Consider the following 23,973-nt stretch of genomic DNA (forward strand, 5'->3'; position numbering starts at 1 on the left):
AAAGGGAAAGAGTCACTGAACACTGAACAGCTGAGATTAGATTTAGCTGTTGAGGCTTCTGTGTGATTTTCTGTTAACGACAGAGAAAGAATGAATAATTTGTACTTGTAAACTCCACCGAGTGCTGTGGTTTGCTAGATAAACATCTTGAGCTCACCGTTAGGCATCCCATGAGGCTTTGCTCGAAGGGCCTCTGAAACGCCCGCTGATCTCCACACCAGTCCAGCAGCTCCGTCGCTGCCGTCTGGAAGTTAGCTGGGTTCTGTAAGTGCTGGAAAACAAGACAAACAAGGAAATAAACAAACAAATAAACAAACAACAACACAATTTAACACACATTAGCAATGATATTACAACACCAGGAGGCTGTGGTGATACATTAAAAAACCAGTTTGACAAAAAGTCTAATTCACCCAGTTTTTTGCTCTCTTAAGCCAAATGTAGCTGATCAGCTGAGTCACATTTGGTGTCTGAAGTTTGCTTCTGTAGTTTTAGCACCAGAGCTACGAGGCTAATGTAGCTAACAGGTGATGGAAGCTTACAACCTGCCAACTGACATCAATGCCTCAGTTATCATCGGCCTCAAACCATGTGGATTGTGTTTAAGTCATCTCTAATAGACTAGATTATGTGGCCTCTAACGCACTGTTATTAGTTAAGGCTGTCTTACACGAAAGAAACAGGGGTGACACGCCTTTATGGGGGCCAGTCGTGGGCTGGAGGTTAGGGAACCAGCCTTGTGACCGGAAGGTCGCCGGTTCGATTCCCTGAGCCGACAGTGCATGACTGAAGTGCCCTTAAGCAAGACACCCAACCCCCAACTGCTCCCTGGGTGCTGTGGATAGGGCTGCCCACCACTCCAGGCAAGTGTGCTCACTGCCCCCTAGTGTGTGTTTTCATTAATGTGTATGTGGTGTTTCACTGCACGGATGGGTTAAAAGCAGAGTTTAAATTTCCCCGTTGTGGGACTAATAAGTGTCACTTAACGAACTAAAAAAGAAATCTTAATGTCACCACAGACAACATTGGGCCTCGTTGAATTTCTGAAGAAATTCCTTCTTAAACCCACTTCCGCAGTTCTGACGAAGATTCTGACTCACCAGTCTTCTCTTATCTGGGATTTGTTCTTAGGTAAGAACTGAATCTACACACACTCAAGAGCACAAAGGTGAGAACAGATCTGCGCTTTAAGAACACGACATGAATCTGACGTAGACTTTTCTTAGGATCTTTCTCAAGAACACACTTAAGAACAAACTTAGGAGGATACTTGTAATTGAGGCCCATCTCTATAGGGTAAAGATCTTTTTTGCTTTTCTGTTTATATTGTTTATATTGTTAATTCATCATCATTATTACTACTTCATGTGCAATTCGGGTGAAATATCCTTACAGTGTAAATATTTTTTTTTATTTATTTTTTTTTAGTTTATATTGTTAATTTTTGTGAATAGAGTTTATATGAAGGATAGAGTTTATATTTTTGTCTTTGGTGTAATATATATTGTCTATATGGGAACAAGTAACAACTGTATAAGTAGTTATCAAGGTTAATATCTTATTTGTTTATTCTCTTCTTGTTACTCTTTTCTTGAGTGCCTTGTCATCCCTTTACTGCTGTAGCAGTATTTCCCCTTTGTGGGACTAATGAAGGATTATCTTTACCTTATCTTATCTTACTGAGATCAGACAGACAGAAAATGAGACTTCTTGGATATTTCTCCTGAGAAAAAGAGCCCTGTATTCTCACGCATCCGCTGTCTCTGGGGTCCGAGCTCAAGTTTTGAGTCTTTAGTAAAGAATTTTAGGCTGGAGGTCCAGATTTAATCACTTTTGTTTTGGTTTCTTTTTCAGGCTGAGAGTCGTAGGTCTTGGGCTCAAGTCGAGTCGTGAGTCATTTAAGGGTGAATTGAATCAGGTCAAAATGTGACTCAAGTGTGACTCAAGTCCGAGTCGCTGACTGGAGTTCCCATTAGGGCTGAGCGATTCGGAGAATTGTGATTTCCCAGAAGAAAAAAAATCTTTCTTAAGATTGTCTCAGAGAAATAAAGCAGATCTGAATATTATCTTAGGGCGTTTTCACACTTGGGCCGTTTCAGCGTCTGAAGTGGACTCAGACCGCTGAGTCATGGTTTCTTTTGCATATGTGAACACGCCAAACGAACTCAGACCCCCCAAACTCTCGAGGTGGTCTCAGTTCGGTTCGTTTGTAGTTCGTTTTGTGGTTCGATTAATTTGTGCATTGTGAAAACAAAACGGCCCCAGTCCGCTTCAGCTTTGCCTTATGGTGAAGACCTCGATGCTCGCCGTACACACAGCCACAGTCTTCACTTTAGCAGGTAAAACAGACCAGGTTTATAAGGTTCTGCTCAGGATACAGTCTGTCCGTGGTCTGAGACAGACAGCAGCGCTGACTTACTAAAGCGATCAGATGCGAGAGCTCACGTGATTTTACCGTGTTAAAGGCTCGAGCTGGGCACGCAACGCAATTCTCAGCTGCTTTCACTCTGAACGCTGAATGAATGAAGATTCGCCGGGTGGAGCTTCAGTGAGGAGCCCAGCCGAAAACGGAGCCCACCGCGGCAGACCCGCAGGGCCGTGTTTCCAATTTTGCGCGATGGACTTCGGCCCATCGTTTCAGCGCGGCCATTAGGAGAGCAGCAGGCGGGTCTGGCGGTTCTTCTCGTCACCTGATAGCTCGGATTTATCAGAGAACGCGGCCCACTTGGCGAGGGCTGTGCTCACCGTGAGTGCTGTGAAAGGGGTCCGAGTTCTAATGGAGCTGTGGTCTGAACAAGAAGTGGTCTGAGATCTCGATGGACCAGAGTCCTCTTTAGAGTTCACTTACATTGTGAACACAAAAAGAACTGAGGTCACTTGCAGTTGGTTCCCTTCCAGGTTCACTTTAACAGAACTCGGTTCGGTTCTTTTAAAACGAACTATGTGTGAAAACACTGTTAATGAAGGATCACTGATTTCTGAGCTGTTTCTCCTGAACCTCCTCAGGAGAAAAGAGGAGACTAACATCAGCCTCTCACTGTGAGACGTTCGGGTGATGAATGAGGAAAGCGTGAGTTCTCCTTCTGCACTGACAGACTGCTGAGGGGGTTCTGTGATCTAGAACAGAGCTCCATAAGAGAACGATGAGATCTCACACTGTTCCTATGGAGATATTACTCAGCTGAGACTGGACTGAGACGAGTCAGACAGTAGAGAGTTAAGGCACATGTGTGACAGCATTTTAATCAAAGTGAGCAAATCTGAGTTTTATTTCTCAGGAGCCGAATTTCAGAAACACGAGAAAACGGTTTCAGTCTTACTCTGATCTCAAACTGGACTTAACTGTGTCCAGCAGAAGAACCTGAGATCAAGAGGAGATTCATTTAGAGTAACTCCTTCCTCTGGGTTTTCTTACCAATATTGTGATTGGGATTTAAATTGCAATTACTTTCAACAAAATAAGCTTAAGGCCTGTTATTTTAGCCAAGAACACCAGCAAATCCTCTTCTGACTGAGGTTTGAAGTGCGTCAGGCTGCCAGTTGTGGTTAGGATGTCATATTTGGTTGCTTTTTATTGCTCTGACTCATTTAAAGGCAGATTTCCTGGCCCATGTTATTGGATTAAATTACCTCGCTTAAAGTCTGTTAAGACAATGCTGCTGAGAATATAAGCTATAATAAAATTGCACTCTTTCAAATTGCATTTCAATATAAAATCACTAATCTTTCCTCCCTGGTTCCCATCTCTGCAGACCATCACTCTGAAATAAGGCACAAAAGATAGAGCTCTGAAATATGACAACATTTATCAGTATTGTGATAATTACATCACAATAAGCCACAATGTGCTTTTCTGAGCTTTTTGTGAATATTATCACTACTTAAAAACACTTCCCAGCTGCCTATTTGATTAAAAAAGAGCAGAGTTAGTCCTGCAAAATCGGATTTAGTGCAACAGTGAGTGTTTACATGTGCTTAATCAATCATAATCGGATTTCTGCAGTTACACGATTTTTCAAATGGTCATGTAAACACCATACTCTGATCTAGAAATCTGATTAAGAAATCTGATAAAGAGGCTGGATTTTCCTCAGTAATCAGATTCTCAGTGCATGTGAACTCTTACTCTGATTTCCTTCGTATTTCTCAGTCTGCGCATGTGTGAAATCAGACGGCGGTACCGGAAATAAGCGAGCATGAGAATGTATTTGGTTTCAGCGTCGCTCCAAAAGTGTTTTGCTGCGTCTCTCGGCGACGCCGAAACCAAATACATTCTCAATGAAATGAAGGATTAATTTTCTTCATCTTCTAGATGATGTCTGTTCATATTTTCAGGTAAATATGTAATAAAATGATGTAATAAAAAAAGCCGCAGCATGAAGTTTGAGTTTTACGTTTCATTTATGTCACGTCTTCTTCTGTGAGTTTATTAGCTGGTTGGAAAGCAGAAACCTGATTACTGTCTGACTCGTGGACCTGGAGTTGCCCCATTATCTGATTACTCAAGAGCATGTAAAGTTGTTGATCGGATTACAGACAAAATCCGATTTTCTGCTGTTATCGGATTATGAAATGCATGTAAACGAACTCACTGTGTCAAAAGCTGAGTACAAATAATTATTCGAATAATTACTTGATTGTTCAATTATACAAATGAGGCACAACTTTGTCTGTTCTAACTTTTCAGGTGCCATAAAAAAATAAATATTGTGACATTTAGTGTATCGTAAAAAACGTCCTGAAGTATCGTGATACTACATTTTGCCATAACGCCCACCTCTAAAAGAAAATGCTTTCTTTCAATGCCAGCATGTCAATAAGCATCACCCTGATCACCTGGCATTACCCTGCTCGATAGGTTACTGACCTGCCAAACGAGAGGACAGATGACTGTAGTAAAGTGGTGGTTATCGACCACTTTACTAAAGCAAACTATACAAATACTGTCTGACATGCTTTGCCTATAAGTATTTTTTGGATTAAGCACTTTAGTCATTTTTTTAAGAGGACAGCATTTCATTTATTACCAGTTGGTTATGAACCTTATTGCATGTTGAGAGAAGAAAGGAGAGAAGATAAACCCTGCTGTAGATGTTAAATAGCCCACTGTTTACCTGTTTAATGCAGAGCAGTCTGTCGTTGGTCTGCTGGATGTGTCTGTCCATGGAGGTAAAGGAGGCCATGCTGCTGCTGCTGTTTACACTCGGGCCTTTAGGGGCCTGCCATCAACAATGACCTGCCATTTATACTGCGTAGAGAGAGAGAGAGAGAGAGAGAGAGAGAGAGAGATTACATATTTACAGTCAAACACACCAAACCTTATTTGCTTACATAACACCATCCGTCACTCAAACACAACTGCAGCTGTTTTCACGACTCTTCTTTTGTTCAGAGAGCACTGAGGGCTGCCCTAAAACTGCACTTCTGTGATTCTCAATACCAAACCTCTGTTTCCAATATATAATATCAGTACTTCACTCATAACAATCCCACTCACAGTTCTCTATATTACCAGTAGGCCTACTTCATACTCAAATTCCAACACAGCTCTAAATACTGTAACACAGCTCTCAATACTCCAACACAGCCCTCAATACTCTAACATAGCTCTCGATACTCCAACATAGCTCTCAATACTCCAACATAGCTCTCGATACTCCAACACAGCTCTCAATACTCCAACACGGCTCTCAATACTCTAACTCAGCCCTCAATACTCCAACGCAGCCCTCAATACAACACAGCCCTCAATACTCCAACGCAGCTCTCAATACTACAACACAGCCCTCAATACTACAACACAGCTCTCAACAGCCCAACACAGCCCTCAATACTCCAACACAGCCCTCAATACTCCAACACAGCTCTCAATACTACAACACAGCTCTCAATACTACAACACAGCCCTCAATACTCCAACACAGCTCTCAATACTCCAACACAGCCCTCAATACTACGACACAGCCCTCAATACTCCAACACAGCTCTCAATACTACAACACAGCCCTCAATACTCCAACACAGCCCTCAATACTCCAACACAGCCCTCAATACTCCAACACAGCCCTCAATACTACAACACAGCTCTCGATACTCCAACACAGCTCTCAATACTCCAACACAGCCCTCAATACCACGACACAGCCCTCAATACTCCAACATAGCTCTCAATACTCCAACACAGCTCTCAATACTCCAACACGGCTCTCAATACTCCAACACAGCCCTCAATACTCCAACGCAGCCCTCAATACAACACAGCCCTCAATACTCCAACACAGCTCTCAATACTACAACACAGCTCTCAATACAACACAGCCCTCAATACTACAACACAGCTCTCAACAGCCCAACACAGCCCTCAATACTACAACACAGCCCTCAATACTCCAACACAGCTCTCAATACTACAACACAGCCCTCAATACTCCAACACAGCTCTCAATAGTCCAACACAGCCCTCAATACTACGACACAGCCCTCAATACTCCGACACAGCTCTCAATACTACAACACAGCCCTCAATACTCCAACACAGCCCTCAATACTCCAACACAGCTCTGAATACTCCAACACAGCTCTCAATAGTCCAACACAGCCCTCAATAGTCCAACACAGCCCTCAATACTCCAACACAGCTCTCAATACTCCAACACAGCTCTCAATACTCCAACACAGCCCTCAATACTCCAACACAGCCCTCAATACTACAACACAGCCCTCAATACTCCAACACAGCTCTCAATACTCCAACACAGCCCTCAATACTCAAACACAGCCCTCAATACTCCAACACAGCTCTCAATACTCCAACACAGCTCTCAATACTCCAACACAGCTCTCAATACAACACAGCCCTCAATACTACAACACAGCTCTCAACAGCCCAACACAGCCCTCAATACTACAACACAGCCCTCAATACTCCAACACAGCCCTCAATACTCCAACACAGCCCTCAATACTCCAACACAGCTCTCAATACTACAACACAGCCCTCAATACTCCAACACAGCTCTCAATACTCCAACACAGCCCTCAATACTACGACACAGCCCCCAATACTCCGACACAGCTCTCAATACTACAATACAGCCCTCAATACTCCAACACAGCCCTCAATACTCCAACACAGCTCTGAATACTCCAACACAGCTCTCAATAGTCCAACACAGCCCTCAATAGTCCAACACAGCCCTTAATACTACAACACAGCTCTCAATACTCCAACACAGCTCTCAATACTCCAACACAGCCCTCAATACTCCAACACAGCCCTCAATACTCCAACACAGCCCTCAACACTCCAACACAGCTCTCAATACTCCAACACAGCCCTCAATACTCCAACACAGCCCTCAATACTACAACACCACCCTCAATACTCCAACACAGCCCTCAATACTCCAACACAGCCCTCAATACTCCAACACAGCTCTCAATACTCCAACACAGCCCTCAATACTACAACACCACCCTCAATACTCCAACACAGCTCTCAATACTACAACACAGCTCTCAATACTCCAACACAGCTCTCAATACTCCAACACAGCCCTCAATACTCAAACACAGCTCTGAATACTCCAACACAGCTCTCAATACTCCAACACAGCTCTCAATACTCCAACACAGCCCTCAATACTCCAACACAGCTCTCAATACTCCAACACAGCCCTCAATACTCCAACACAGCTCTCAATACTCAAACACAGCCCTCAATACTCCAACACAGCTCTCAATACTCAACACAGCCCTCAATACTCCAACACAGCCCTCAATACTCCAACACAGCCCTCAATACTACAACACAGCCCTCAATACTCCAACACAGCTCTCAATACTCCAACACAGCCCTCAATACTCAAACACAGCCCTCAATACTCCAACACAGCTCTCAATACTCTAACACAGCTCTCAATACTCCAACACAGCTCTCAATACAACACAGCCCTCAATACTACAACACAGCTCTCAACAGCCCAACACAGCCCTCAATACTCCAACACAGCTCTCAATACTACAACACAGCCCTCAATACTCCAACACAGCTCTCAATACTCCAACACAGCCCTCAATACTCAAACACAGCCCTCAATACTCCAACACAGCTCTCAATACTACAACACAGCCCTCAATACTCCAACACAGCCCTCAATACTCCAACACAGCTCTCAATACTCCAACACAGCTCTCAATAGTCCAACACAGCCCTCAATAGTCCAACACAGCCCTCAATAGTCCAACACAGCCCTTAATACTACAACACAGCTCTCAATACTCCAACACAGCTCTCAATACTCCAACACAGCCCTCAATACTCCAACACAGCCCTCAATACTCCAACACAGCTCTCAATACTCCAACACAGCCCTCAATACTCCAACACAGCCCTCAATACTACAACACCACCCTCAATACTCCAACACAGCTCTCAATACTCCAACACAGCTCTCAATACTCCAACACAGCCCTCAATACTCCAACACAGCCCTCAATACTCCAACACAGCTCTCAATACTCCAACACAGCCCTCAATACTCCAACACAGCCCTCAATACTACAACACCACCCTCAATACTCCAACACAGCCCTCAATACTCCAACACAGCCCTCAATACTCCAACACAGCTCTCAATACTCCAACACAGCCCTCAATACTACAACACCACCCTCAATACTCCAACACAGCTCTCAATACTACAACACAGCTCTCAATACTCCAACACAGCTCTGAATACTCCAACACAGCCCTCAATACTCCAACACAGCTCTCAATACTCCAACACAGCCCTCAATACTCCAACACAGCTCTCAATACTCAAACACAGCCCTCAATACTCCAACACAGCTCTCAATACTCCAACACAGCCCTCAATACTCCAACACAGCCCTCAATACTCCAACACAGCCCTCAATACTACAACACAGCCCTCAATACTCAAACACAGCTCTGAATACTCCAACACAGCCCTCAATACTCCAACACAGCTCTCAATACTCCAACACAGCCCTCAATACTCCAACACAGCCCTCAATACTCCAATACAGCCCTCAATACTCCAACACAGCCCTCAATACTCCAACACAGCTCTCAATACTCCAACACAGCTCTCAATACTCCAACACAGCCCTCAATACTACAACACCACCCTCAATACTCCAACACAGCCCTCAATACTCCAACACAGCCCTCAATACTCCAACACAGCTCTCAATACTCCAACACAGCCCTCAATACTACAACACCACCCTCAATACTCCAACACAGCTCTCAATACTACAACACAGCTCTCAATACTCCAACACAGCTCTCAGTACTCCAACACAGCCCTCAATACTCAAACACAGCTCTGAATACTCCAACACAGCCCTAAATACTCCAACACAGCTCTCAATACTCCAACACAGCCCTCAATACTCCAACACAGCTCTCAATACTACAACACAGCCCTCAATACTCCAACACAGCCCTCAATACTCCAACACAGCCCTCAATACTACAACACAGCCCTCAATACTACAACACAGCCCTCAATACTCAAACACAGCTCTGAATACTCCAACACAGCCCTCAATACTCCAACACAGCTCTCAATACTCCAACACTGCCCTCAATACTCCAACACAGCCCTCAATACTCCAATACAGCCCTCAATACTACAACACAGCTCTCAATACTCCAACACAGCTCTCAATACTCCAACACAGCCCTCAATACTCCAACACCACCCTCAATACTCCAACACAGCCCTCAATACTCCAACACAGCCCTCAATACTACAACACCACCCTCAATACTCCAACACAGCTCTCAATACTACAACACAGCTCTCAATACTCCAACACAGCTCTCAATACTCCAACACAGCCCTCAATACTCAAACACAGCTCTCAATACTCCAACACAGCCCTCAATACTACAACACCACCCTCAATACTCCAACACAGCTCTCAATACTCCAACACAGCCCTCAATACTCCAACACAGCTCTCAATACTCCAACACAGCCCTCAATACTCAACACACCCTCAATACTCCAACACAGCTCTCAATACTCCAACACAGCCCTCAATACTCCAACACAGCTCTCAATACTCCAACACAGCCCTCAATACTCCAACACAGCTCTCAATACTCCAACACAGCTCTCAATACTCCAACACAGCTCTCAATACTCCAACACAGCTCTCAATACTCCAACACAGCTCTCAATACTCCAACACAGCTCTCAATACTCCAACACAGCCCTCAATACTCCAACGCAGCTCTCAATACTCCAACGCAGCTCTCAATACTCAACACAGCCCTCAATACTCCAACACAGCCCTCGATACTTAATACTCCAACAGTCAATATCTGTCAACACTGAATTTTCAGCTGTCACTCTTAGTTAAATATCAAAGTGTTGAACAGACAAAGCCTCATGTTCATGAAATTAGCTAGTAGCAGCCCTAGAGTCTGACTATATGTTTGGTTGTATAGATTAGCATCACGTTTACAATATTTAAAGAGACGTTATCGCTGCTGTCTTAGTTAGATTTCCTCTGATGCTGATTAATGATATCATTAATATCAGCCTTATACGGTTCCAAAAGCTCAACTGCATGACTGCTAATATTCTAGAGCATGTCAGTCCAATACGACACTCTCAATACTGAAAAACCATCTCACTCCGGCACACACTCACTAACACACTCCGCAGCTCCTCTTCAATACGTCCTTAAACAGGACACCCCATACCAGCTCTCAGCAGGGTGACCACAGCTGTGCAGCACATCCAGACACATGTACACAAACAGGCTGCTGCGCTGGGTGAACAGAGCAGGAGGAACAGCTGGAAGAGCGAATTTAACAGGAGTAATACTACATAGATTAATATAGGAAATCATTTCACAGTTAGGATGTTTAAAGCTGCACTGTGTGATCTTGTTGTTAAAACTGAAAGAAGTGTCGTTACTGAGTGAGGAGAATATAAACAGGCTAAAATACGGTGAGTGTGAGCTGCTGTGAGTCGTCTGTAAAGCCTGAAATAGTCATTTAAAAGTCAGAGGCGTCGGATTGGGAGTTTTTCACACCACGTCGTACATCTTTACTAATTAACATCACACACAGACTCAAAAGAAGGTCTGGCTCGATGTTTAGGCCTCAATTGCAAAATCAACGCTAATCTTAAACAATAATGCTCCTCATAGAAACCGTGAACCGATATTTTCACGTCTGTGCTGACAGCGACAAAAACAAATTAAGAGATAAGATAATCCTTTATTAGATCATTCTTAATAAAAGTCCCAGTGCTACAGCAGCAAAGAGACAGCAAGGCACTCATAAACTCTATCCTTCACATAAACACAATTCACAAAAATTAAAAATATAAACAACTACAAATAAATAAGCAAAAAATATTTACACTGTAAGGATATTTCACCCGAATTGCACTTAGAGTATTGATTATACAGGGTGATTCAAAAAGATTAATCCGATTTCAAAGCGCCATATTTTTAGAACCGTGAGGCGTCTAGGAACCAATCACAATCCAACTGAAAGAGGAGGTCAGAGTTTCTGACTGTCAGTGGAAGATGGCTCCCTTCAGTCTGAGAGGAGATGAGACCCCTGAGCAGAAAGCGTTCTGCGTTCTCCACTTCAATAAGAGTGAATCCGTCATATTTTTATTATTACTACTCGTTAGCTATATTAGCCTCAAAGCTCTAGTGTAAAGCTAAAGAAGCGAACTTCAGACACCAAACATGTCTTGGCTGATCCACTACATTTGGGGTGAGGAGGGGAAACTGGGTAAATTCGGTATTCGGTCGCTTAATTTTTTTTCTTTGTCTCTACATGTCGCTGTTATTGGAACAAAACCTCGTATCTCCAAAATGGTAACTTTACAGGAGAAGGAAAAAACATACTTGACTTTTAATGTAAGTCAATGGAACCAGACTTTCTTACAAGTCATTTTGGGTCGTTTCTTTTGGTCCATTCATCATGAAATTTATACACAATGTAAAGAGCAACAGGCATTTTCAAATTATGTCAAAAACAGAAAAACGGCAAAATTGGAGATACAAGGTTTTGTCCAGACAGCAGTGAAATGCACTTCTCCTTATATATTTTCCATACTTACATTTTAGCCTGCTCTCTTCCTCCTAAACACAGACAGACAAACAGACAGACAGACACTGGAGAAATAAGTTCCACTGTTTCCTCAGTGACCTCCCTCACCCACACACACACACTCTGACTCATTTTACTGCTCTGATAACTGCATGTGTGTGTTGGGGGGGAGTCTAATTCTGTATGTGTGTATGCGTGTGCATGTGTGTGTGTGTGTGTGTGTGTGTGTGTGTGTGTGATTCTCCCTCTGGGGTTGAACTAAACAGATGAGCCACACGAGAGAGACTGTACGCCTGTTTTGGTATGAAAGGTTTTCTTTCCAGTTTGAAACTGATGAAGCCCGGGGGGGTGGGGGTGGGGGTGGGGGGATATTACTCTAAATATAATCCCTCTCCCTCTCTCTATCTCTATCTCTCTCTGGATGAATATATAAATAGCATTTAATGAATACTAAATGCAGGGAACTTAGCAATCAGTTAGTACTGTTACATGTACGTCAGAATTCATTCGCTCCACACACAAAGACTGTGGTTTTAAATTGTCATTTTGCTGCCCAACTATGCCCAGTCTAGCAGCAGAGCGTTGACGGCCAAGCTGGTTAAGTGCCGTTCCCAAGAGCACTACCAGAAATGGCCAGACAGTCCTGGGATTTTAACCCGTGACCACCACTCCTATCGCTAGGCTAACAGTCAAAAGATATTCTTAAAGACTCCCACTAATGAGAACAAGAGCTCTAAAGACCGGCACTACGAAGAATGAGCTATCTTAAGACTGGCACTACCAAGAGTTAAATCTCCAAGACTAAGAGCTCTATGAGCTGGCACTACCACGACTAAGAGCCCTAAAGACTGGCATTACCAAGAGTAAGAGCCCTAAAGACCGGAATTACCAAGAGTAAGAGCCCTAAAGACCGGTATTACCAAGAGTAAGAGCCCTAAAGACCGGAATTACCAAGAGTAAGAGCCCTAAAGACTGGCACTACCAAGAGTTAAAGCTCTAAACACTGGCATTACCAAGAGTTAGACCACTGAAGACGGACACTACCAAGAGTAAGAGTCCTAAAGACTTGCATTACCAGAAGTAAGAGCTTCACTGAATGGAAATACTGAAAGCAAGAGCCCTAAACACTGGCATTATCAAGAGTAAGAGCCCTAAAGACCGGAATTACCAAGAGTAAGAGCCCTAAAGACCAGCATTACCAAGAGTAAGAGCCCTAAAAACTGGAATTACCAAGTAAAAGAGCCCTAAAGACTGGAATTACCAAGAGTAGAAGCCTTAAAGACTGGAATTACCAAGAGTAAGAGTCCTAAAGACTGGAATTACCAAGAGTAAGAGCTCTAAAGACTGGAATTACCAAGAGTAAGAGCTCTAAAGACTGGAATTACCAAGAGTAAGAGCCCTAAAGACTGGCACTACCAAGAGTTAAAGTTCTAAACACAGGCATTACCGATAATAAAAGCTTTAAACACTGGCACTACTAAGAGTAAGAGCCCTAAAGACCCGAATTACCAAAAGTAACAGCCCTAAAACTGGCATTATCAAGAGTAAAAGCCCTAAATACTGGAATTACCAAGTAAAAGAGCCCTTAGGACTGGAACTACCAAGAGTAAGAGCTCTGCAGACTGGCACTACCAAAAGAGCTATAAGTATAATACACTTTCTCCACATATAGGAACGCGGGGGTTCAGGGAGGAATCAGAAATACTGCTCTAAAATGACAATAAGAGTCACTGTGCGAGACTCCAGACATCACCTTCTCCTACAGTACTGAAAACAGATTAAAGGCATTTGTTAAACACCTAAGAATAAAGGATGTTTTCTGCACTCAGTTTTTCTTCAATAAAAGAGACTTCAAATCTTTAAAGTATCACTATAGAATCGCATCTTGACAGTATCGTGATAATAGCGTATCGTAAAGCCCGGTTTACTGTACATTATGTGTTCAGAGAATGATATTGTCTATTGTACACTGTGGTATTTCTGAGCCCACCTGCAGCGAGAGACATTCAGATTCTCCCGCAGATATCATAATCTGTTTGTTCAGCTCAGGTTACGGCCATGCGCATTTCAAAGAGAGCAAATGTCTCTCTCTCTCTCTCTCGCTCTCTCTCTCTCTCTCTCAGATAGGTCTGGCAATCTTGATATCGCAGGCTGGAGAGTAAACAGAAGAATTTACACAGACTCAAACTGCCGCGTTAAACGCAAACACAGCCAGTAACCACAGCAAACATAGACCATTCAGCGGCCGCTGACTGCAGACTCACCAAGGCAGAACACGGCTGAAGTCCCGTCATCCCGCTGCAGTCAACGTCATGCCAACATTAGGAACACTGCACTTTTAAAGATGGTTCTTCAAGCGTTCTTTAGCAAATACAATAGCCATGAGTTCTATATAGAACAGTTTGCATGCTTAAAGTGTTCTTTGCATGGTGAAATCGATCTTCAGATTGAGAGAACATGGTTCTATATAGCACCAAAAAGCATTCTTCTATTGTGTAGGGCCCATGTGTCAAACACGAGGCCCGCAGGCCCAGTCAGGCCTATGATACAGTTCTATTCGGCCCGCGAAATGATGTTAATTTTCTATTCTTGGTGGTCCATCTCAGCCCTGAGATGAACTACAGTCCCCAGCATGCACTGCAACATTATGTTCACATTACCAGGTTGAAGTGGCACAAATCTGATTTGTTGCCCTAATTTGACTCAGATCTGATGTTTTCAGGGCTGTGTGACACGCAAATCTGATCTCTTCAAATCCGACCTGAGTCACTAGATCGGATACATATCCGATTCGTGGCCATGCGACCTTAATGTGATGCTCAGATCGGAATTCATGTGCTTTTTTCTCCACTGCGCTGCGCCATCATTCAGTGTTACCATGGCAGCAGCGCCGAACAGAAGTTAAAGCCTGTAAACGGTGGAAAAGCAGCTCATCTCACCTTTTTCTCCTTCGTCTCGCTCTAATAATGAAGCTGAGAGCTGATCAGAGTTAATTATCTTCTCAGCGAAGCTCGTTCTGCTCGTTAGTTTGTTGCTGATGATGCACGTGAGTCATTCACGGCCGTCTTTGAGGAGAGGTGTGAATAGTTTTTCACAGCAGGGGGTTCTCACACCTCCCCTTTCGCCCCTCTTTGCTCACTAACAGCTCGACAACATTTCACACACAGAGAGACGACAGAGTCCTAGTTCATCTGATAACAGTTACGTGGAACGTATTTTGTTTGATTATATTGATTAATAAGGTTGAGTTCTGTTCTGCAGTTGGCCACTAGGGGCACTGCAGAACGAAGATTAGCTTTGTTCTCTTATAAAATCTATTTTTTTCAGGCAATTTTTTTTTCTCATGGAAAACAGAGTAGTGTTCCCATAATCACTAAATGTTCATGTTCACACTTATACAGTCACATGCAAAAGTCTGTGCACCCCTGGTCAATTTCATGTTGTGATGATTTTGTTCAAGTGAAAACAAGTTAACACGTCCTCTATAGTATTCTATGGCAAATTTTAATGCACAGCCTTTTTTTTTGGGCTGGTTTTAACATTGGAAAAAAATTTAAAGCATAAAATGTAGCCTGTGCAAAAGTTTTGGCACATTCTATGTCTTATTTTATTGAAATATGTCAAACTACAATGTGCAGAAAACACCATATTTAAATTTCTTCCTTGTAATTATACAACTGAAATAAGATATAATGCTTCCTGACTGTAATGTTTGCTAAACTTAGCTGAAAAATGCCACTTTAACTCCTTAACTGGCCAGTTTTATTACACACCTCTATAATCTTAGAATAGCTCAGCCAGTTTGCATTGAAGACCCTGTAGTTACTGAGTAATAAGCCTTAGTATGCGATTTTAAGGGGTTAAATCTGCTCTCTGTAGAAGATGTGAACTTAATTTCACTTAGAAAATCCAAAAAGAACAGTTAACTGTTCAAACTTTGACTGCTGAAGTCTTTCATCGCCACGACAACAACCGGTCACCCTATCAACAGCCACTCGGCACTAACGCACGCTCGCGCGCACTCTGTAAACATTAAATAATGACCTCAGCTGAAACTCCTCACCCAGTTACAACACAGCAAACTGAGGCACAACGGCACACAGGGCGTCTGCGCTCGGGCCGGTCAGACACGGTCCGGTTTATATACTCAACAGCTCCTCACAGCACACACACTCAGGGCTGAAGATTTCCTCTGCAGCCCTGATCCACAGCAACCTCAGGAAATGAGTTCTTTCCTGTCAGAGGAACAGAGAGAGAGAGAGAGAGAGAGAGAGAGAGAGAGAGGGAGAGAGAGAAATGAGCCATAAAGATAGAGGGGAGGAAACCGGGGTGAATGAGAGCAGACCACAGAGAGGAAAAGAGAGAGAGAGAAAGGGGGGGGGGTGAAGGAGATAACCAGCGAGAGGGAGAGAGAACAAAATAAAAAGACTCTTGTTGTCCTCCTGCGTTACATACGGCTGTAACGATACATTCCATACAACAGTCAATACAATGCATTTTTCCGATATAGTGGATTGTGCCAGGATGTGTGTCTTGTGTTGCAGGTTAAAAGGCCCAAATCATGGAAAATCAAACTTTCCTCGCTTTTTTCACAATAAAGGAGTTTCAAGTAATCTGTAAACACTGTTAACCTTTTCTAGATCACTGAACTGCGCCGCTGAGTGCCGCCTGCAGCCGCTCCTACGTCAATGAGTACAGGTTACTGCGGGCGCACAAAGCCAGTGTGTTGTTGGGCGTGTGCCACCTGCATGAAGCATCATGAACATGTTCAGTTTCGCCAGCCTCGCTGCGCAGTGTTCGCACGTTATTTTACTACAAGGTTTTCCAATTTGACTCTTTTGTTTCGCTCTGTTGGACGAGAGACACAGCTCTGTGTGGGACAAAGCAGGTTTGTCAGATTTGCAGTGCAGGTAGAAATTATACAGTGGCGAGGAATATAGCAGTATATTTACAAAGGACTACGCTCTAAATATGCTACTATTTTACAACCCCATTTCCAAAAAAGTTGGAAGAATGTAAATAAAAATAGGATGCAATGATATGCAAATCAAGTGAACCGTATTTTTAAAGGAAAATACTACAAAGATAACATATCAAATGTTGAAACTGAGAAATTTGATTGTTTTTTGAAAAATATACGACCATTTTGAATTTGATGCCAACAACACACTCCAAAAAAGTTGGGACGGGGGCCTGTTTACCACTGAGTTTCATCACCTCTTCTTTTAACAGCACTCTGTAAGTGTTTGGGAACTGAGGAGACACTGCTGTAGTTTTGAAAGTGAAATGTTTCCCTGTTCTTGTTTGATACAGGATTTCCGCTGCTCATCAGTTCAGGGTCTCCTTTGTTGTATTTTTCATTTTATAATGCGGCAAATGTTTTCAGTGGTGACAGCAGGCAGGCCAATTTAGCACCCGGACTCTTTTAATACAGAGCAATGCTGCTGTAATACATGCAGAATGTATGTTTGACATAGGCTTGCTGAAATAATTAAGGCCTTCCCTGAAAAAGACGTCATCTGGATGGCAGCATATGTCGCCAAAACATGTATATATCGTTCAGCAATAATGGTGCCTTCGCAGATGAGCATCTCATCCATGCCATGTGCACTAATGCACCTCTATACCATCATGAATACTGGCTTTTGAACTGTGCACTGATAACAAGCCGGATGGTCCCTCTCCTCTTTAGCCCGGAGGACACAACGTCCATGATTTCCAAAAAGGAAATCTCAAATGTTGATTCGTCGGATCACAGGACACTTTTCCACTTCCCCTCAGTCCATTTTAAATGAGCTCAGGCCCAGAGAAGGTGGCAGCATTTCTGGATCCTGTTTATATGTGGTTTCTTCTGTGAGTTTTAACTTGCATTATGTACCGTAGATGATGAAAAGCAAAAGTTAATATTTTATTTTCTTTGCTATATTTTTGCTATGTCATATGTATATTTACTTTTGTCAGTCTCTTCTTTTTTGTATAATGCTCGGCTGTGAGGGTCACCTTCAGAGTATTCCAACTTTAAATAAAGGTTGACTAAGTTTTTTTTTTCATGAACTGCTTTTGTTAGCCACTTAGCTACTATCTTCGTAACTTTGTGCACTGCTTAGTAAATCTGGCCCTCAGTGTTCAGTGTTCATTTCTGTCTTTGTTGTGAGAGAATAGGTTTCCACTCTGCTGCAGCTGTGCTGGAATATTATGTAAATCTTTATTTTTACATGTTCGTGATGTTTCCACCATCACACCCAATATCAGCATTTGCCTCACATATACATACACTTTAAATACGCTTTAAATGACGGCTTTCTGTTTGTTTCCAGATGATTTTACATCCACACCAATCTGAACCTGACCAACTCATGACTTTCATTTATGTCTAAAGTCAGCAGACACCTGCTTCACCGGCGTTTCCTCTGAAATCGGCAGCCGTATTACAGAAACGTTCTGTCTTTGGCCGTTAGTTAAGATCTGACCAGGTCAAGATATGATGTTTTACAAATTTGCATTACAGAAGCAAATCTAACATATCTTACAGCATCTCATATCTCAACTTTCTAAATCATAAACTACTCGACTCAGCTCTACAATCAACTGTTATGTTACCAAGTAACTGACGATAAACACGGCCCTGAAACACAAACACTATCAAAATAATATAATAAAATGTAAGTGAGTTACAGCAGACAGAGACGGACGGACAGACGGACGGATGGATGGATAGGAAGATAGATAGATAGGTAGATAGATAGACAGACAAACAGACACACAGACAGATAGATGGACAGACGGACAGACAGACAGATAGATAGATACACACTCAAACAGACAGTTAGACAGACACACGGATGGACAGATAGACAGACAGACAGACAGATAGATAGATAGATAGATAGATAGATAGATAGATAGATAGATAGACAGACACACAAATAGTTGGACAGACACATAGACAGACAGACAGACAGACAGATGGACAGACAGACAGACAGACAGCTAGCCAGATAGATAGACAGATAGACACACACACAGACAGACAAATAGCTAGACAGACAGACAGATAGACAGACAGACAGCTAGCTAGCCAGATAGATAGATAGATAGATAGGTAGATAGATAGACACACACACAGACAGACAGACAGTTAGACAGACAAACAGACAAACAGACAGACAGACAGACAGATAGCCAGATAGCCAGCCAGCCAGACAGACAGACAGACAAAATAGATAGATTCTGCATGTTTTGGTGCATAATTACTTTTTATTGTTGAATTTAACACATTGAAAAAAATTAAACATAAAATTATATTTTTTTCCCAATACAAAAAACTCAGTAAATAAACAGAAGTTCCATATTTGAGTGAGTTCTCTGTAACAGGTTGTGTTCCCAGGTCATTTGTCTGGGGGTGTTCAAACTTTTGCCCACGACTGCACACACACCTCAGCCCTCAGTAGTTCAGCAGAGCAAACGAGAGCAGCTGTAGTTTAATGATTCTGACAAAAGTCATTAATATTCATCCATCAGATAAACACAGACCACACTGAACACCAGCGATGACAGCATAACTCATCTCTCAGCACAGCAGCGGCCGTGAGAGAGAGAGAGAGAGAGAGAGAGAGAGAGAGAGAGAGAGAGAGACAGAGAGAGAGAGAGAGCAAAAGTCTTACTGTATAAAAATAGCAGTCTCAGTGTCAGCTGCACTGTTCCTGCACACTCACATAAACATGCTTTACGTCATTCTGAGCTCATTCTCAGGTGAGCTAATCTTACCTGCGGGTTTAATATGCAACAACAAAACTATGCAAAATGTTTTTCCTGCTCAAACACGCTAATTCAACTCATACGGTCTTCAGGGATGCAGCGATATGAGAATTCTGATGCCGATATCTTGCATGTTTTAGGTATATACAGTTTGTGGCCAAAAGTATGTGGACACCTGACCATCACACCTAGACGAGCTCATTGGACGTCTCATTCCAAAACCATGGATAGTAATATGGAGTTGGTCCCCCTTTTCGGCTATAACAGCCTCCACTGTTCTGGGAGGCTTTCTACTAGATTTTGGAGAGAGTCTGTGGGAATTTGTGCCCATTCAGTCTCAAGACCATTTGTGAGGTCAGACTGATGTTGGACGAGAGGGTCTGGCTCACAATCTCCGTTCTAGTTGATCCCAAAGGTGTTCAGTGGGGTTGAGATCAGGGCTCTGTGAGGGCCACTGGAGTTCCTCCACACCAAACTGGTCACTCCATGTCTTTATGGAGCTGCTTTGTGCACAGGGGCTCAGTCGTGCTGGAACAGGAAAGGCTCTTCCCCAAACTGCTGACACAAAGTATATAACTGTCTAACATGTCTTTGTGTGCTGCAGCATTAATATCACCCTTCACTGGAACTGAGGGGCCCAAACCCTGAGAAACAGCCCCAGCTCATTATCCCTCCTCCACCAAACTTTACTGCTGTGTGACCTAAACATTCTGCTCTTCAGGAGTTCAATAAATACATTATCAAATATGAGTTTGAATTATCTGCCAAATCTAAACAAATATTGGCCAATACTTAAAATGATAAATCGAATTTCAAAACATAGCCAATATGCGAGGGGTCTGGACAGATCAGACGCTCGCAGAGTAGGTTGTATAAAAGGTTTGATAAGGGAACAAACCAGAGGTGAAATCCAAAAACAGGCTAGGGTCGTATACAGGCAAACAGATGTACGTAGGTGAGACATAAACATGGTCAAAAGGCAGGCAGAAGGTCAAAACAAGAACGTGGCAAGAAGTCCAGAGGGCGAAAAAGAGAAACCGAAAGCAAACCAGGAGAACAATCCAGAAAAAAAGGCTTGGTAATGAACAGCACACGGATACAATACCTCACAAAACACCTAATATAAAAGCCCAGGGTTTTACTAACACTAATGACACACGACACGAGTAACAGCTGCCAAGAGTCAATAATCAGGCGAGGCTGAATGTCGATAGGTAGACTGTATGGAGTCTGGAGTCAGGTGAGCTCCCAGAGGATTCTGGGAGTTGGAGTTCGCAACAGAGCGAGTGGTGGAGCCAGGGAGAGATGTGACACAGTACAGTCCATATATGGACATAAAGCCGCAAAAACAGCAGGAAGGAAAAAACCTTTACTTTTAATGTAAGTCAATGGAACCAGACTTTTTTCTGAGTCTTTCTGGGCCGTTTCTTTTGGTCCAATCATCATGAAATTTAAAAACAGCTTAAAGGGCAACGGGCATTTTCAAATTATGTCAAAAACTGAAGAACGACAAAAATGGAGATACTGGAGGTTTTTGTTCCGACAGCAGTGATGTATCAATCCGCTCAGCCTACAGCAGTTTAGCTCCGCCCACTCACACTGACGTTATAAGGAGTGTTTCAGCCCTTACTGCTTTTTGAACGAGGGCACAATAGAGTGCAGCCAATCAGAACAGAGCTCATTTACATATATGAGTCTTAAAGGCACAGTAACAAAAGCAGTAAGTTTAATTCTAAGGGATAAAGAGGCATTAGAAAAAGCTCATATAGAAATGAACTAAGTTTTTGGTACATAAAGGTAAGTGGAAGACTAATTATGAAATATGTAGAATATGGGCCCTTAAAAAAGGCTATAAAATTCTTTTATCTCTTATATTAAATCCTTGTAAAAGTCTTCTACAGAATTTTGTGAGGTGGTGAGGGCGCAAAAACTACACGACAAGCAGTTTCAAAGTGAATAATATTCTATCCTCCAGTCAGAAAAGCAATTTACTACAAACTGACAAGCTGATGGGAAATTGTACAGTTCCGCTCCATACACTATAAACATTACAATGGTAATTGCACAATTACCAAAGTTCAGAAAGCAGCTCCTCCACCACTGCGGTTCAGAACCACAGTGGTGGTGATAGGAACCAGACGTCCTCCTCTAAAAGCTCCCTCACAGAAAGTTACTACATGAAATAGTTATGAATTCACTGCCTGATGACTGAGACACTGTTTTATGATGGTTTGAGAAGATTTTCACCTAAAACGCATGGATATTAGAACCCATTCATGGTGGAGGGATACATGCAGGGCGCTGTGAGACAAAATAGTCCCCAAAGAAAACTTATTATTTCAGATTTTCCACTATTTTCCATCATCAACATTCCATATAAACTCAGAAGACTCGTGTAGGTTCACTGGTGGTTTTGGATGGTAAATAAAATGTCTATATTTGAAAAGAATGAATGAAATGAACCTTTTAGCCAACTGTGTCTGAACACATCGGAATTAGACCTCCGCATTTAACCCATCTGTGCAGTGAAACACCACATACACACTAGTGAACATACACACACTAGGGGGCAGTGAGCACACTTGCCTGGAGCAGTGGGCAGCCCTATCCACGGCGCCCGGGGAGCAGTTGGGGGTTAGGTGCCTTGCTCAAGGGCACTTCAGTCACGTACTGTCAGCTGAGGGGATCAAACCGGCGACCTTCCGGTCACAAGGCTGGTTCCCTAACCTCCAGCCCACGACTGCCCCCTTTATGTGAGTGTTGTAGTCATGGCGACCCCTGGTTCCTATCACCACCACTGTAAAGACATTTGAACCATTTCACACCAAACCACTCTGAGTCACTCTGTTTACATCTCACACACTGAATTATTCATGAATTTTGAACAATCAGTTGAATTCCCCTTCAGTCTACATCCCTAAATAAAGGTAAATAACATATGACCACAGCTCCGTTGTTCAGGAATGTTCTCTCTCACTAAGGTTTCTGTTTCTTTGTAAACAAATTGTTCTGCACCGAAAACTCCCTCACAGACTATTATGAGATTCTGGGGAAAAAGCCCTGAACTAATCAGGTCCTGGTCGTTAGTGGCAGTGATTAGCCATGTTTGCGATACAAACAAATTCAATTTGCGTCCAGCAGCTGACTTTTAATAAAATGTCACCGGGAGACAGATGACCCTCTGAAGTGCACGGCTGCTGTAATCGAGTATTCAGATTGGGAGTCAGTCATTGGATGGTTTGGGTGTGAAATATATTCATATTCTCGTTCTGCATGCTAACGAGCTTGAGTAGCGTGTGTGTTTAGGCTGGAGTGTCTCTGAGTTTGAATCAGCAGCTTTTTCAGACCATTTATCAGCCCTTTTTTATATTTCTGTAACCCTGTCTGGAAACAAAATCAGATTTTGACAGCAGACATTCTGAGAAATCATTTTTCATTGGCCTTGTCCAGACATAGTACTGATATCTGTCTCGTGTGGTTTGACCGTGAGTGGACAGTGAGATGTAGAGCTGTTCACACCTCGTGTTTCTCAAGTCAGCACTTATGATCAGATTTCAAGACGAGGAAGGGTACCTTACAAGAAATCTCTCACTAGGCCAGGGGTCGGTAACATACGGCTCCGGAGCTGCATGCGGCTCTTTTACTGCCCTCTTGTGGCCCCAGAACAGAATTAGATTTGTAGGTAAAAATAAAATAATCCTCCTTTACAGTAAAATAAAGTTCTGCTGATCGTTCAACACAGTTTAACAATAAATGGTCTTAAACTCTGGAGTTAATGTAGAACTGCTGATTCACCCTTTAACCCTGAAGATCAGCGCAGACTGCTGGTCACCATAGCAACACAGACAACAGTCTCGCCTAGCTAGTAGCTTCTCTGCAACGAGAAACTGTCAAACACTAAAAAGCCCCTTTCCGTTTCCGTTCTATAAAGAAACCATAAAAACACATTCTCTATCAATCTGAAGAACCACTTAACAACGCAAAGAACCTTTTAATCATGCAAAGGGTTCTATGAGTGTTCATGGATCTACATACACACACTTTCTAAACCACTTATCCTTCTGGGTCGTGGGGGGTGCTGGAGCCTAGCCTAGCAGTCA

The 23,973-nt window shown here is 42.8% G+C and overlaps 1 protein-coding gene across 1 annotated transcript in view; it reads right to left on the reverse strand.

The window, feature by feature from the left end:
- The window catches only part of LOC118809008 (zinc finger MIZ domain-containing protein 1-like), a 65,035-nt gene extending 48,703 nt beyond the window's left edge, over positions 1–16,332 (reverse strand). Inside the window, exons 1-3 of the mRNA XM_036571920.1 lie at positions 16,179–16,332; positions 5,115–5,248; positions 158–271 (exon numbers count right to left, since the gene is read on the reverse strand). Coding sequence (XP_036427813.1) covers positions 158–271; positions 5,115–5,183 — 183 coding nt within the window. The 5' untranslated portion in view covers positions 5,184–5,248; positions 16,179–16,332. The remainder of the gene's footprint in view (positions 1–157; positions 272–5,114; positions 5,249–16,178) is intronic.
- Positions 16,333–23,973: the final 7,641 nt, after the last annotated feature.

The sequence above is a fragment of the Colossoma macropomum genome, unplaced genomic scaffold (genome assembly GCF_904425465.1).
Source record: "Colossoma macropomum unplaced genomic scaffold, Colossoma_macropomum, whole genome shotgun sequence".
NCBI classification, from domain to species: Eukaryota; Metazoa; Chordata; class Actinopteri; order Characiformes; family Serrasalmidae; genus Colossoma; species Colossoma macropomum.